This window comes from Chamaea fasciata, unplaced genomic scaffold, assembly GCF_029207755.1.
Source record: "Chamaea fasciata isolate MVZ Bird 193981 ecotype frontalis unplaced genomic scaffold, bChaFas1.0.hap1 SCAF_210, whole genome shotgun sequence".
NCBI lineage: Eukaryota > Metazoa > Chordata > Aves > Passeriformes > Sylviidae > Chamaea > Chamaea fasciata.
The window spans coordinates 84,340-99,922 of NW_027094295.1; the positions used below are offsets into that span (position 1 = coordinate 84,340).

The following is a 15,583-nucleotide window of genomic DNA, read 5'->3' on the forward strand; positions in this document are numbered from 1 at the left end:
CCACGCCGCGCCCCCTGGCCCCGCCCATGACATCCTGGGAGCAGCTCTGAGCACGCCCACCCTCGCCCCTTTCCCCTCCTGCGCAGGCGCAGTCCCCGCCTCTTCTCCCGGCGCTGGCGCGGGCCCGCCCCTCGGCCGTCAGTCGGGCGGCGGCGCCGTGCGGAGGGGACGCGCCGTGTTTGGGGAGTCGTTGTCGTCACCGGCGCCACGACCGGGGCCGCCACCGGGACCGCGGCCGCCACCGGGGTCGGGGCCGCCGCCGGGACCGCGGCCGCCATGGAGGCGCCGCCCGCGCCCCCCGCTGCTCCCCCCGCGCCGTGCAGCGCTGCGCGGAGCCTGCAGGACGAGCTGACGTGCCCCGTGTGCCTGGAGTACTTCAACGATCCGGTGCTGGTGGCCGAGTGCGGGCACAACTTCTGCCGCGCCTGCGTGACCCAGTGCTGGGAGGACTCGGCGCGGCGCCTCTGCTGCCCGCAGTGCCGCGAGCCGGTCCCGCAGCGCCTCTTTCGCCCCAACCGCTCCCTCGGCAACATCGTGCACATCGTCCGCCAGCTGGGGCTGCCGCCGGGCCCCGCCGAGCCGCCGCCGGGGCCGCCCGCGCCCGCGCCGCCGCTGCCCGCGGTCGCGCCGTCCGGCCCGCCGGGGCCTCCGCGCTGCCCGCGCCACGGGGAGCCGCTGCGGCTTTACTGCGTGCAGGACCGGCGGGCCGTGTGTGTCGTGTGTCACCTGTCCCGCGAGCACCGCGCCCACACCGTGCTGCCCGCCGAGGAGGCGGCCCACGCCGCCGAGGTCAGTGCCGGGAGCCCCGCCATGCCCCCGCGCAGCGCCCGGCTTGGGGGGAGGACGGCGAGGACTCCGCTCCCTCGGGCGCCGAGGGGCGTCGGGACCCCCTCCCCGCAGAGGGAGGGCACCGCGAACCCCCTCGGGGTGTTGGGGGCCGGTGAAGACCCCGCCCGCTCCCGGACCTTTTTTGGGGTGCAAAGAAACGGGGGATGCAGTAATCGGGGCGGAGATCGGAAACACCCCCAGCCCTGAGTGGGGATGGCCCAGTTTGTCTGGCGGAGTGGGGCTGCACCAGGGACGCCCCCTCCGTGGGGGAACCCCCAGTTCCACAGGGGAGTACAGAAATGAGCCCCCGGCCCGGGGTGCAGGAAAGGCCCCTCCAGGCCCTGTGGATCCGACGGAGGATCCTCTCCCCAACTGGGCGCTCCTCCGGGGATTCCAAAACAGGGACACCCCGGGGTAGAGTGCAAGTCAAGCGTGGGGTGCTCCCGGTGCGAGATCGAACTGGGTTGAACTGGGAGAGTGCTGGGATAGAGGCGTTCTGGGGGGCGGGAGCGCCTCATTGCGGGGGTGATCGCGCAAAATCCCACCAGCCCCCCCGAACTGCGCCGCTCCCGCTTGGCGGGGCAGGGCCGAGCCGGGGCAGGGGATCGTTTATCCCCCCGGCCCGATCCCGATCCCGATCCCGATCCCGATCCAGGCTGGGAGTGGCGCAGGACTCCCCCAGGAGCCGCCTGTCTCCTCCCAGCCCGAGGGTGCCTGGGGAGTGACGCAGAGCGAAAACGGCGCCCCCCCCGGCGGCGCTGGGGCTCCCCCATGTCGCGATACGGGGCGTGTCGTGACCACAGTGGGGATTAATTTGTAATTGAGAGGCAAGCGCTCGATGTAGGGGGCCAGGCCTCGCTGTTCCCGGCCGGGAGCAGCGGATCCAGGGATCCAAGATGCCCGACGGAGCCGATGTCACTGCGCAGTGGCAGCAGGAGGAGGGTGGCACCAGCACGATCCCGGGGGATCAAGGAAGGGGATTGTGGGATCATTAACCACCACATATTAATTATTGGGATTATTAAATCCTTTTAGAGGGGATTTTGTCCCGGACCTGCCGTGGCTCCTCTTCTGGGGACACCGGGGCTGTCGTCCCGCCCGAAATCAGGGATTTTGCCCTTGTTTTCAGAACCCAGAGGTCCTTAGGCAGATGCAGGTTCTCTTCCTTGGGATTTTTTCCCCCTCGTTAACCTGCTTTTATGTGTGTTTAGTAATTGGTTGTTGCTGAGCTCCCATCTCTTCTTTTTCCTGATACTTGCTTTAATCTCATGGACAAATTCCAAAGGCAGCAACTTCGGGCTCTTAACAGTCAAAATCCTTGTATTTTGGGTTTTAGTTATAAAAGAAATGGATTTATTTGCCCCTAAGGCCAGCTGCTGTTTGCAAGGTATTGCAGGAACTTTCTGCCCTCCATGAAGGTCAAACTGCTTAACTAAGGATGAGTTTAATAAGTAATTAATTATTAATTTAATGAACAGTTTGGAGGCAGCAGTTCCTCCTCTTGGGGGGCAGGATCCACCCCAATTTTGGGGCACCTTGAGGTAGGGGAATGTGGAAGGTGATCCTGGGAGGAGAATGGGTGTGGGACCCAGGGCATTTGTTTCCTCACAGGCAGATAAAATTAATTGACTTCTTTTTTTTTTTTTTTTTTTTTTTTTTCCAGTTTTTGGGCTGGTTGGGGTGAATGTTGGTGGTTTTGGCACAGCCTGGGGTCAGGCTTAAAGGGAGCAGGGCAGCTGCTGGTTCCAGTTCCAAAAAACACCCCCAGATGGGGTGAACTTGGCCATTTTAGCTGCAGCAGCCCTTCACTCCTGATTGCCCATGGGAAAAATTCCCAGCGGATCGCGTTGTTCTGCTTCCAGGAGGTGCCCCAGGAGCACCTGAGCTCCCTGAGGAAAGGGCGTGAAGAGGCCAAGGCCGAGCGGGAGCGGCAGAGTGAGGAGCTGCTGGTGAGTGCGGGGGGTCCCGGAGCCCCCAGCCAGGAGGGCTCAGTCCTGCCTGGGGAGTTCCTGCCAGTGGGAGTTTGGGAATTTTTCCCCTCCCTGTGGGAATCCCAGCCCCTAGAGATCCTCTCACTTGGAGGTGATTCCCTGAGCTCCGTGGCTGCAGGGATCTGCCCTCATGGGGATCTTTCCTGTGGAATTGCAGAAGCAGACGGAGGTGGAGCGGCAGAAGATTGTGGCCGAGTGCAAGGAGCTGCGGGCATTCCTGGAGGAGAAGGAGCAGCTCCTGCTGTCCCGGCTGGAAGAGCTGGAGAGGGACATTGGGCGCCGGAGGGACGAGAGCGTGGCCCGGCTGGCTGAGGACATTGCCCAACTGGACAAGCTCCTGGCAGAGCAGGGCGGGGACAGTGGGACAGGGAACACACCTGGCGAGGTGGGACTCTGTTATGTGTCTCCGTGAAAAAAAAATCCTGCTTATGGACACAGAAATCCCCTATATTGGGCAAAAATATCCTCATTATAGGGACAAAACCTATTTATGGGGGCAAAAAAGTCCTGATTATGGGGTGAAAAAGGTTGCATTTATGTGGGCAAGAATTTCAATGCACGAGTCAAAACATTTCCATTTATTGGGGAAAAAATCCTATTAATGGGGTGAGAAATTCCATTTATGGAAAGAAAAGTACCTTTTGGCCCCTTCATGGGATCCTCCTGGTTTTTGGGAAGGATTTTGAGATCTCTGAGATAGGAGAGATGCTGATCCTAACAAATTTCTTGGGTTTTCTTCCCCTTCCAGGGTGTCGTTCCGGCTGGCAGCAGGTGAGTGAACTGGGTGAACTTGGAGGCTCTGGCTGCAGGTGGAGCTGGTATTTCAACCCTTTCATGGGGCAATTCCCTGATTTTGGTCCCTGACTCCCATGTCTCCGCAGCCTGGAGAGCTGGATGTTCCTCAAGCCCGAGCCCGGCTTTTCTGAGCTGGAGAAGAAGCTGAAGAGCTTTTCCCAGAAGAGCGCGGTGCTCAAGGAAGTGCTGCTGGAATTCAAGGGTGAGCCTGTCGAGAGCCTTCCTGGAAGAAAACACTGCTTCCCAGCCAGGATCCCACATGGAAGTCCACCAACATCAGGGCTGGGATGGAGCCGGGCTCGTTCCCCCCCTGGGCTGGTTGGGAGAGCTCCGGGTTGTTTGAGCACTGGCTCATCCCAGGGTAAAGGTGGAAAAGTGGTGATTGCCCTGGGATTTGAGTGTGGAAGTGTGGAGTAGGAATCATTCCCGTGGCTTGGGCAGTTCTGGGGGCTCCAAAGGCTCAATTCCTTCCTTGTCTTCCCACAGAAAACCTGCGCTTTGAGCTGGAGAACGACACAGGTGAGGCCATCGGGATTGGGATACAACCTCCCCTTTCCAGGGGTGTGCATGGAATTGGCTGGGATTTGGGGCTGTGACTTCTCTTTCCCAAGAAATAATGTGGGAATTTGCCGGGATTGGGGGTTATGGGGGCTCTAAGGTCCTTTTTCCAAGAGTTAAGGTTGAACTTGCTGGGCTTGGATTCTGTGTGGGCTCTTCAAGATGCTACAGGGGGCTCACCCTGGGTCCTTCTCCTCTGGTTTGCGAGACAGACAATGGATCAGTTCCCACACAGGTGGGAGGAAAATGATCCCAGAGGTGACTCACCTGCGCTGTCCCCATTGAGTTTGGGACAAAGGGGACGGGTCAGTCTCCAGACAGGTGGTGGAATGGTCCCAAAAGTGACTAGTCTGTGTCGTCCCCAGTGAGTCTGGGACACAAACCGTGGATCGGTCTCCTCACACGTGGGACAACAACCCCACAGGTGACTCACCTGTGTTGTCCCTGTTGGGTTCGGGACACAAACCACGGCTCAATCCCACCACGATTCCACAGGCGACTCGGCATCGTCCTCCCTGGTGGGTTTGGGACGCAGCCACCGAGTCGAGCCTGCCAATCCCACGGGTATCTCCTCCTCTTTTCCCCTCCAGGCGAGCTCTCCCTGGACCCTGACACGGCCAACCCCTACCTGGTGCTGTCGGAGGACAAGCGGAGCGTGCGGCTCCGCGGGGCCCCGCAGGAGCTGCCGGCGCACCCCAAACGCTTCGACTACGCCTTCTGCGTCCTGGCCGCCGAGGGCTTCTCCGCTGGCCGCCACTACTGGGAAGTGGAGGTGGGAGACGGGGAGAGCTGGGTGCTGGGCGCTGCCCGCGAGTCCGTGCGCCGCAAGGAGAAGGTCGACTTCGCCCCCGAGGAGGGGATTTGGGCGGTGGGGCTCAACTGGAAGGGCAAAAATTGGGATCAGTACCAGGCGTTCACCTCTCCCGAGACGCCGCTGTCCCTTTGCGAGCGGCCACGCAAGATCGGGGTGTACCTGGACTACGAGGGCGGGTGGGTGGCATTTTACAACGCCGACAACATGGCTCCCATCTTCACCTTCACCGCCGCCTTCTCCGAGAGGATCTTCCCGTTTTTCTGGCTCTTCTATGTGGGCTCCTCGCTGTCCCTCTGCAACTGAGCCCACCCCACTCGCTGGTGTTGTCCCCTCTCCTCTGCCATCCTTAGGTTTTCCTTTGCTTCCAAGCAAAACGCCCCAAATCCTGCCCTTGGCCATTCAGGGCAGATTTTTTCCCTGTTGCAGTTCAAAGTTTAGAGTCTTTTTACCCTCAAAATCTTCCCCAGGAGGGTGGGTTGGTTGCTGAGGGGGTGCTACTCGAGCACCTCCTCCCTGTTGCTGGTTAAGCACCCCTGCAGTTAATTTTGTGCTTTATTTGGAGTTGGAGCCCCATGGAACAGGGAGAGGCTGATCTCATCCTACTTGGAATACTAGCCAAAGCTTTGTGTCCCCCCTCCCCCCTAAAACGCTGTGTGGAGAGGAGCGCCATCCCCCACGCTGTTCGGACACCATTGCTTTGCGAGTCACCTTTACCCTTCCCGACCCATCACATCCCGTTTCCCCCTGGGGAAAGGGCCGAGCCCATCCTGCTGAGTGACCCCCCATCTCCTCTGCTGCCCCCCATTTCTCTCCCCGCTCCTTCCACTGTCCCCCCATTTCCCTCCTCAACCCCCCATCTCCCCCTCACTCCCCCTGAATTCTGAGCCCCTGGAGTGCTGGAATCGCAGCAAGGGGATGTGGAGATTTGGGGTCACCCCAAACCCGGGCCAGGGGGGTTTAGGGGACTGGGGGTCTGTATTCTGGGTGTGATCTTGCGCTTGCCCACTCCCCTTGTGCCCGCGCCCCTCTGCTGCTGTTTGTGTCCTTCGCCCTGTCACTGTTAGTGGGGAAATAAAAGTTGCTGTGCAAAAAAACCCTAAAACCCGATAATTTGGGGGGTTTTGGTGCTGGGGGAGGAGGAAGAGCTGCTCCCGCTCAGGAGGGAATGAGACAGACGTGATGTCCTTGTCCCCAGCCTCCTGGGGTAGAGCACCGAGGGGTTTTGGGGGCACTTGCAATTCACTAAATGTTCCCAGCTTGGAGCTTCCAGGTATCTGTAAGTTCAAATTCTGGTTTAAATCTGAGTTTTAAATGAAAATCAAATAAAGTTTAAAGGAAAAGTCTGAAGCACTGGGAGCTCCCACATTTGGGGCACAGGCCCACTGGGCACTCCCTCTCATCCCAGCGTGGGAGCACAGACCCAGTGGGAGCTCCCTCTCATCCCAGTTTTGGGTCCCAAATTCCTGAGTGTTTGGTGTCTCCACTTCCTCTGCAGCACCTTTTCCTGTGCCCAAACTACCCAAATCTCACATTTCTTTTTTTCCATAAAAATCTGGCACCAAATCCCACTTTTACCCAAAATAAGTCTTTATTGAGGACCCACCTGTGACAATACTGCTGGGCTTGAGGGGAAGCTGGGATGTGGCAGAAAAACTGGGATTTGCCCCAGAGATTTGGCTGAAAACTTGGGGTTTCATCTGGGATTTGGCAGAAAAACTGGGATTTTCCCCAGCTTTGCCTCTCCCATGTATTTTTGGCACCTAGAGCCACTGTAGAGTCCAGCCTTGTCCCTGATTCTGCTCCAGTTCCCAAACTAGGGGACGAGCCCTCTAGGACCCCCCCTCACCCATCCTCCGGCCTTGGGACGTGCCTGGACCCTGCCCAACATCCCCCTCCCCATACTCCAGGGGGGTCCCCCCTGTATCCCCCCCACTCCCCAGGACATCCCCAAGCAGCTCCAGAGGTTCCATCGGCCCAGGGGCCTCCGGATCCGGCTGGATTCCCTCGGGCTGCGGGGGTCCCCCCGGCCCCCTGGGGTGGCTCTTGCTCTTGTGGGCGGTGACGTTGTCCCGCTTCTCGAACCTCTTCCCGCAGACGTCGCACGGGAATTGGTAGAAGGAGTCGGCGTCGTGTTTCCTCATGTGCCAGTTCAGAGAAGCTTTTTGGCGGCAGGTGAAGCCGCAGATCTCACACCTGGGGGAGAACCCAGCAGGAGTAAAAACCCCAGGGATGAGGCACAGGGAGAACTGACCCTGCCACGCTTAGGGCTGGAATGTGCAGTGGACTGAAGCTCCAGCACCCTTCTGGCACAAATGCATTGGACAGGAGTCTTTCATTCTGTCCCGGCTCATTAACCTGCACCTCCTTAAACAGTGCTCTGGAGCTGCTGGATCTGGGCACAGCCAGCTCCAAGGGCAAAATCGTCAGGAGAAATCCCAGCTCAGCTTTTGGCTGGATGCTGAATGTGCTGAGGAGCTTATTTTGGGTTGAAAAGGGTGGGAAGAGGCTCTGAGGCTAAGCAGAGCTGCAGGGGTGGGACTGGGACTTACTTGGGGGTGTGGGAATTGGACTGGGATTTACTGGAAGTGCAAGGATGGGACTAGGACTTCCCCGCAAGTCGGAAATGGGACTGGGCCTTACTGGAGCGGCTTCTCCCCGGTGTGGATCCGTCGGTGGATGATCAAATTGCTGCTGGTGCGGAAGGAGCGTGCACAGAACTCACAGATGTAATCGCGCTTGTCTGGGAGCAGAAGAAAAGGGATCAGGCTGATCCAGCCTGGAAAAACCGTCAGGGCCGGTGGGATGTGCTTTGGGAGCAGGGACAGTTCCTAGCGTGGGAATGGAAATAAGGGAGAGATTCAGGGAGCAAAGGGCAACAGTGATGGGTCCCCAGGGACGGGAATTTGGGAATGGCTGGCTGTGGCCCAGTGGGGAAGGGGTACAGGAGCAGGTGGAATCCACACAGGAAGTGTGATCCCTACGAAAGGAGGTGCGGTCCCTGTGAGAGGAGCCATGATCCATACAGGGGATTTGTAACTCCTACAGGAGGATGTCCAGGGAGGTGTAATCCATAGGGGAGGAAGTGTGATTCCTGTGGAAATGCCCCACTCACCGCTGTGCAGCTTCTCATGTTCCTTCAGGTGCTTCTTGAAGTTGAAGGATTTCCCACAGGTGGGCTCAGAGCAGGTGAAGGTTTTCTGGTGCACGTGCTGGTACTTCTGGTGGTGCTGCCAGGGCAAAAAACCTATCAGCTCCCAATTCCAGCTCCAGGACACCCCACCCAGGCTCCCCAGCGCTCCAGGAAGCGCTGGTCTTTCCAGGCACTCACATTTAGGTACTGGCGGTTGGAGAAGATTTTGCCACAGCCTTCGAAGTCGCACAGGAGGATCTCGCGCTTTGCCGCCTTCCTGACAAAGAAAATATGGGAAAAATCATTGGCCGGAAGGAGGAGGAGGGCTGGAAAAGCTCTGGAATATGGATCTGCCCCCAGCTCCTTCCTCCTCATCCACCTTCCCTTTTTCACACCCATAAAACTTAAAATGAAGCAAAGAAACCCTTACAGAGCCTCCTGCCTGTCCCCCACGGAAGAGCTGAGCTGCTCCTCCTCTTCCTGGGAATGCCTGGAAGCTTCCCCGGTCCTCCCCTCTCCCAGGTACCTGATCCTCTTGGGGCCGATCTGAGCCACATCCTTGTCACTTGCCCGTGGTTGCCGCCGGCAACTGCAATAGGAATGAGCCATTTTGAGCCAGGCCCTGGTGTCCCCTCACTGTCCCCAAAGCCCAGAGCCAAGCTTCCCAGGGAAATCCCACATTACATCATCCTCAGGACCAGTGTTTCTCCCATTTCTGCCCCACGGGAGCGGGACACGCTGGAACAAACACATCGTTCAGGCATTAAAATAAGAAAAAATTCTTTATTGCTTGTTACAAAACCCTTTTCACATGGTTTGGACGCATCCCAGGACACTGAAATTGGCTCCCAGCCTGGTTTGATCTATAATTCATCCATAGCTCCCTGGAAACAGCAACTATTCCTGGCTGTCGCCCTGGAATTAAGGAAAGATCCATTAAAAGTGGATCAAAGTGGGGTTTGGGGAGGAGAAATGACGGGATGGTGAGATGCCAGTGCTCAAGCACAGATTCAGCCTGGGGCTTGTCCCAAATCTCTTGAAAACAGATTTTATTAGCTCGAGGTGGCCTTACCTGGGAAAGGGAGAAGAGGAGGAACCCCTTGACATCTGGAAGGCCCTGCTGTGCTCATAAGCCAGGATTTTATCTCCCACGTTCGACTTCCTGTGACAAAAGAGGATGGGAAATGAACCAGGATATTAAAATATGATCTGTGTCACCAAACTCAGCCCAAAAAGGGCTGACCTGAAGCTTAGGCTTGGCTTTGGGCAGGGGGCAGAGAGCTCTAAGCCCTCACTGGTGCCTCAGAAAAGCCACCGGCCTACAGGTGTAACTTTGGACATATTTGGAGGGCTAGGCCGTGGGATTTGGGGTGGAAATCAGGCAGAACCCAAAAAACACCAGAAAAACCCCCACATTTAATTCACTTTTGGCCCCAAAAAGAATAGCCTAGGTTGAACACGGACTCTTCTACTCTCCCTTCGGAATTTGGGAGCCTGGGATCTGCGTGCCCAGCAATGGCAGGGAGAGGGGAAGAACAAATTCCAGCGTTACCTTCACTGGGATCGGGTCTCCAAGAAGGGTGGTCCCTTTTCCAGCTACATCTGGGGTGGCTCCAGAGCTGCTGGGAGAAGGGAGGGCATTCAGCATCCAAAAGGAGACACTCAAAGGGATCAGTCAAAGCTGTAAGGGGGCTGCACAACACTCACCTGTGAAAAGGTTTGGGATGGGGTTGGCGCTGAGCCCATCTTTCAGGGGACAGATGGAGGAGTTATGGCTGATTCCAAGGAAAAGGGGACTTTACCCCCTTATTGTATCAAAAGTGTAAGAAGATCCATCCACGTGAGGCGTCTAGGTGTGTTGGATCTGAGGCTGTGCATGCACCGAGCCCCAACCCAACGTCCCTTTAACAATTATGCAAAGCCCCAGTGAAGCCCTAAGGGCTGATTTGAGCTTTTTTTTTAGCACAAAACATGGAATTTTGCGTGCCTGGAAAGGAGAGCTGGAAACCCAACACTCGGCCCCAAAGCCACTGGAGAAGCCATGGATCCATCGGTGGAGGAGATTGTGGTGGGATTGATGGATTTCAGGCTGGTCCCACCTCCAGTCTGATGGAGGCTTCAGTGCACACCACGGGTCTGGTTCAAGGGGTCTTTGTCCCCCTGCACGGCAGCCCCAGCCTCGGCTGCCTCTCCTTGTTCCCTGACCACCCTGGGCTGGCCCCTTGAGGGACAGGGCGGGTGACACGAGGCTCACGAAGGCCCTGCAGCAGTGTTCACAAGCCAGACCCCCCTCTGCTCACTCAACGTGACCTGGAACACGCGGCTCTGCCCTGCAGTCAGCAGTGTCACGGGGAGGGCTGACCCTCACCCCAGGAACACACAGCTCTTCCCCCAAGGCCAGTGAGGTGATGGGCAGAGTTCATCCCCACTGGGGACACACAGCTCTTCTCCCACAGTCAATAATGGCACCGGGAGCACTGACCCCCACTGGAGACACAGCTCTTGTCCCATGGCCAACAGCACTGGGCACTCCCAAGACGATGACTCTGACCCCCATCCCCTCATCGCTGTGGCCAAGATGACTCACCTGACCCGTCCTCTTTCCTCCTCCAAGGGGCCGGAGCTGGGCAAGGGCGGCTCGAGCAGGGGATGCTCCTCCTTGAATGGCTTCTTGCGGGCCTTGGGTTGGCCCTGGCGTCGCTGTGGTTCTGAGTCGCTGTCAGGGGCACGGACCGGGGTGGGTGAAGGGGATTGGGTGGTTGATGGGGGGAGATATGGGGTTGGATATGACAGGAAAGGAGTTCGTTGGACAGGGTTAGACAGGGGTCGGTCATGGAAGGACTTGGTTAGACACAGCAGAACATGGGTCAGACACAGTTGGACATGGTGCGACGTGGCTGGCCATCACTTGGGCGTGGCAAAGACCCTCCACCACGTGAGATGCAATGAAAATGCCTCCCCAAAATTCTGTGCCCTTTAACCCTAGAAACACCTTACTGTAGCACTGCATGGATACTATTCCCACGTCCTCCCTGCTCTGCCAGGGCCGCTGCAGCAGGGGAGACATATGAGGCCTGAAACCCTTCCAGTGCAATATTGGTCTGGACTGGGACGGTGTCAGCAAGCACCACGGATCGGCTCCCAGGTGTCTGCAGCCTCCCTCACAGCACTCCCACCTGTCCAGGGATGGGTGGTAGTTCTCATCACGCAGGTCATCAGTGTAGGCCAGGTCATCACCCTCAGCAAAGTCCTCATCCTCCTCTTCCTCTCGGGGCTCAACTCCTGGCTCTACATCGTCCCCCGGGATGGTGCTGGTGGACAGTGACCTGGGTCAACTCTGCCGTGATGGCTTAACCACAGACAGTCACATTTACCAATGTTGGGGACGCAGGGGTGGATCAGACAGGGCCACGTGCAACCATTAGACTCACCAGGGGACACTTGTGGGTGCCATCACTCACCTCTCACCAGCTGCTGCCACAGGCCCCGGTTCCAGAGGCACCTGGGAGGCTGGAAGAGGACAGGAGGGCGGTAAGGAAGGGTTAGGAGAGATGAGGAGGAGAAGGATGGAGTGTTGGGAAGGATGAGAGTGTTGGAAAGGTTAAGGGTGTTGGGGCAGCATCTGATCCCAGTGGGATGGTGGTAGAACTGGAACTACCCTCGAACTGGAAGAGGAGCTGAAAGCAGGGAATTAAGGGGAGTAGAGGGCAGAAGGGTGATCTGGAGGAGCTCACCTGTGCCACCGCTGTCACCACCATCTCCCAGCTCCTCACCCTGCTCCCTGTCACCACGGAGTGACCTGGCCGTTCCCTCCGCTCTGGCCTCCTTGGAGCCCAGCGCGGCTTTACGGAGCAAATGCCGGCGCCCAGTGGCTAGGGAGGGGCTGCATCCCTGGGTGGTTTTCGGGGGGTCGTGGGAGGGGCTGTGGGGAGCCCCGGAGCCACCCCACGAGAAGCGGTGCCCAGCCACGCACTCCCAAACCAGCGGGGCTGTGCTGCCTGCTGCTGGCAGCTGGATGTCCGGCACAAAGCCACACTCCTGGCCATGGCCGTGGGACAGCACAACCAGGCGCTGCAGTGCAGCCGGCTGGAGCCGCTCTAGCTCTCCTGGGAAAACAAAGAAACCTGTGAAAAACAGCTCCAAAACGGTGTTTTGGGGGAGCGGAACAGCTGCAAGGCCCCCTCCACCTTCCTCAGGTCTGTAGGAGCCTCCTTGTTGAGAGCAACCCTCAAATAACTTCCCAAAAAAGAACTGGGGATACCGAAAATGGAACACAGGGAAAATCTGCCTAGTGCTCAGGAGGATAAGGAAATCCAAGAGCAGCTCCAGGTACTTCTCCAATACCCAGCCCAAAAGAAATCCTCCCTCTCCATCATGAACTTCTTACGGACCCAAACTACTACATGGAACTGGGAGGGAAGCACCTACCTGGGCTCCAGATGCAGCCAGGAGAGCTATACCTGCATGGGAAATCAGAAGTGAGCAAGCAGAAACCTGGGTTTTCCCCATGACAGGTGGGTTTTAACAGGTTTTGAGCCCCCCCCCCAATGACCTGTCAAGGAGGAACTGGGCCAACTGGGAGTGCAGGGCAAATCCGAGCTGCTCCTTGAGGCGGCACCAGCGCTCCAGGTGCCCGCCGATGCGGATGCGGCACTTGCTGCGCCGCGCGTCCAGTTCCCGGCGCTTCTGGCGTCGGATGCAGTCCGGGGCCTGCGGACGACCCCCACGGGCCGAGCCTACGGCAAAGGGCTGGGGGCACACAGGGCGGTCAGAGGGGGACGGGAGAGGTGGATCCAGGGGTGGGCTGAGTCTGCAGGGGTCAAGTGGGAAGTTGGGGTGTTGTGGCTCCATAAGAGAGTCTGGGGGTGATACTGAAACATGGGGAGGGGGCGTGGACACGACCCTGTTGCACGGGTGGGCAGTACTAGGGACTCACGGAGAACATGGGGGGATATGGGGAAATGCTGGGGAAACGACGGGACATGTCACTTCCCCAGGGGGATACGGGCGTGGCACGGCATCATCGGGGGATCGGGAGGGGGGTGGGTGAGGAATTAGGGTCTCCTGACTCCACGGTGGTGTCGTAGGAGGGGACACAGGGGGTGGCCTAGGGACACGGAGGAAGTCACAAGAATGGGGGGGCAGGGAGGCTGCACCTTGCCGGCAAGCCCCACCTCCCAAAGCCTCACCCCTCACCTTGGCCCCGCCCCTCCAACTCCGACAGAGCCTCGCCCTTCTTACCCCCGCCCCTCCCCGCCGTTTGCCCCGGGCCCCCCGGTCCAGCCTCGCCCGTTCCCGCCACCGAGCCTTAAAGCGGACAGGGCGACAGGAACACGGTGACGGGAAGAAGGGGGAACGTCCGCGACTCCAGCGCGCTCCCGCCGCCCTCTCCGCCCGCGCCCCGCCATCCCCGAACCTCCTCGGCCGGTCCGCGCTCCATCCCGCGCCGCGAGGGCCCCACCCTGGGCCGTGCCCCCTTTAAGAGGCACCAGACCCACCCCTGCCCCGCTCACGCCGCTCATGGACGGCAGCAAAGATGGTGGAGGCCCCGCCCCCGCCCCGCGTGCGCGGCGCCGCGGGAGCCGCTGGGAGACGTAGTCCCGCCGCGAGGCATCATGGGAAACTCTCGAATACGGACGGAGATGGACCCGGCGGCCATTCAGAGACAGGAAAGGGACACGAGCAAAGACAAAGAGAGACGGGGGAACACAGGGGATACAGGCGGGGGCATGGGAGCCAACAGGGGGACACCCACCTCTCAGCTGTCCCCAAGACTTTGGGGTGCTGCAGGGACTTGGGCACGAACCATGGCCTCTTTCCAGGAGAAACTGAACCTGGTTCCCCAGGTTCCTGATGTCAGTTTGTAGGAGGCCTTTGGCCTGCCAAGGGCAGCCAGGCTTCCAGCTTGGACCAGCTTGCACCTGGAAGAAATCCTGATCCGTTCGGGATTCTAGCCGGCAGAAGCCCGGTGCCCAGCACGGGGACATGGGCACCAAGGAGGGCCTGTTTCCAGGGGAAGCGGAGCTCGCCCACCCAGGTTCCTGATGTCAGTTTGTAGGAGGCCTGTAGCACTCCAAGGGCAGCCAGGATGACAATCTGTGGCAGCTTGCGCCTGATCCGTTCTGGAGTCTAGCCGGCAGGAGCCTGGTGCCTGGCCCAGCGACTTGAGCACGACGATGCCCCTTTACAAAGGGAAACTGAACTCAGCCCCCCAGGTTCCTGTGTCCTAGGCAGGGGTGGGGTCACAAAGGGGTGTGGCTATACGGGGTGGGGCTAAAGCACTTACTCCACCCCATCATCCTCCACTGTGGCAACCTGGGCTTGGAGAAGAGCGGTGGTAGGAGCCTGATGTGAGTGACCACTGACCCTTGCGTGACCTCTGGCCCCTGAGTGATCAGTGACCCTCAAGTGACCACTAATCCTCAAGTGACCCCTAACTGACCCCGATCCCTGAGTGATCCCTGACCCCCGAGTGATCCCTGCCCCTCGAGGAGAGCAATGATCCCCAAGTGTCTCCTCACTGACCCCTGAGTGAGCCCCTGACTAACCCCTAACAGATCACTGGCTCCTGAGTGACCCCTTGACCCTCTCCCACCTGCCCGGTCCTGCTGGTGGTCAGTGACAACTCCCCCCATGAGGACGCCGTGGTGAGTGGGGGGTGGGTGGTCACTCAGGGTGTGGTCACGTGACCCCACCCTGACCCCTTGACCTCCTTGCACCCCTCCCTCAAGGTGGAGTGCAACACCAAACTGGGCCCGACACAAACGTCGTTCCTGAAGGTGACCTTTGACCTCTTGGTGGGCACCGAGTGACCACTTGATGGTCACTCACTGACTTCTGTTGCAGATGGCCGACGGTGGAGGATAGCCGCAAATCACCCAGGTGAAGGGTCAAGGCAGGGGTCACCCAGGGGTCGGCGCTGACCATGTCCATCCCCCAAGCCCGGCCAGCTGGCTGAGGCCGTGAAGTATTCCCGGCAAGGCATGGGCTACAGTGAGTACCCCACAGCTCCGTGATGTGCATGAAGGGCTCATTAATGTGCACAAACATGAGCGGCCCATGGGGGACGGGGTGTGGCTTGGGGAGGGGGTGTGGCTTGGGATGGCATCACTTGAGTAAGGGGGTGTGGTTAAAACACGGCTTGGGAGGAAAGGGGTTTGTGGGGAAAGGGTGTGGTTTACACAAAGGGGGCGTGGTTTAACGGGGAAGGGAAATGGGTGGGAGAAGAGGGGGGCGGCTCCAAGGGGAAGGGGCGCAGTTTACACCAAAGGGGCGTGGCTCGGGGAAAGAGGGTACGGCTCAGGGCCAGTGACAGCGTCCCTGCAGTGGCCACCTCCACCACGACACACCTGTCCTGCTCCTGCACCGGCTCCATCACCATCGGGAACGGGGCGCATGGCCACAGCCGGACCCTGAGCCGGGGCAGCATCAGGGCCGGGGCCACCCCCGCCAGCCCCTGAGGACCCC

General features: G+C 59.1%; 2 protein-coding genes and 1 long non-coding RNA gene across 3 annotated transcripts; 1 reads left to right on the forward strand and 2 right to left on the reverse strand.

Annotated features, from left to right (window-relative positions):
- The first annotated feature begins 135 nt into the window (after positions 1–135).
- LOC136304873 (E3 ubiquitin-protein ligase TRIM7-like) lies at positions 136–6,546 on the forward strand. Its single transcript, XM_066208306.1, has 7 exons — positions 136–789; positions 2,691–2,777; positions 2,977–3,204; positions 3,568–3,590; positions 3,701–3,816; positions 4,101–4,133; positions 4,763–6,546. Exons 1-7 carry the CDS (start codon positions 277–279, stop codon positions 5,287–5,289), a joined length of 1,527 nt encoding a protein of 508 aa, XP_066064403.1. The 5' UTR covers positions 136–276; the 3' UTR covers positions 5,290–6,546.
- A 186-nt stretch (positions 6,547–6,732) lies between these two features.
- On the reverse strand, positions 6,733–13,650 carry ZNF692 (zinc finger protein 692). Its single transcript, XM_066208304.1, has 12 exons — positions 13,533–13,650; positions 12,669–12,865; positions 12,545–12,576; positions 11,851–12,222; positions 11,578–11,626; positions 11,293–11,427; positions 10,704–10,832; positions 8,643–8,705; positions 8,315–8,393; positions 8,099–8,213; positions 7,627–7,726; positions 6,733–7,179 (listed from the first exon to the last, which is right to left on the reverse strand). Exons 1-12 carry the CDS (start codon positions 13,554–13,556, stop codon positions 6,816–6,818), a joined length of 1,659 nt encoding a protein of 552 aa, XP_066064401.1. The 5' UTR covers positions 13,557–13,650; the 3' UTR covers positions 6,733–6,815.
- Positions 13,651–13,877: 227 nt separating this feature from the next.
- LOC136304876 (uncharacterized) lies at positions 13,878–14,552 on the reverse strand. The gene is made up of 3 exons (XR_010724873.1): positions 14,403–14,552; positions 14,150–14,298; positions 13,878–14,037 (listed from the first exon to the last, which is right to left on the reverse strand). It is a non-coding gene; the product is annotated as an uncharacterized lncRNA (long non-coding RNA).
- Positions 14,553–15,583: the final 1,031 nt, after the last annotated feature.

Coding starts and splice junctions, on each gene's coding strand:
- LOC136304873 (XM_066208306.1), top strand. CDS start 277: ATGGAGGCGCCGCCCGCGCCCCCCGCTGCTCCCCCCGCGCCGTGCAGC. Junction 3,591..3,700: donor GTCGTTCCGGCTGGCAGCAG/GTGAGTGAACTG, acceptor ATGTCTCCGCAG/CCTGGAGAGCTGGATGTTCC. Junction 4,134..4,762: donor TGAGCTGGAGAACGACACAG/GTGAGGCCATCG, acceptor TTTCCCCTCCAG/GCGAGCTCTCCCTGGACCCT.
- ZNF692 (XM_066208304.1), bottom strand. CDS start 13,556: ATGGAGCGCGGACCGGCCGAGGAG. Junction 12,866..13,532: donor AGCGCGGACCGGCCGAGGAG/GTTCGGGGATGG, acceptor GTGTGCCCCCAG/CCCTTTGCCGTAGGCTCGGC. Junction 12,577..12,668: donor GCCCAGTTCCTCCTTGACAG/GTCATTGGGGGG, acceptor TTTCCCATGCAG/GTATAGCTCTCCTGGCTGCA.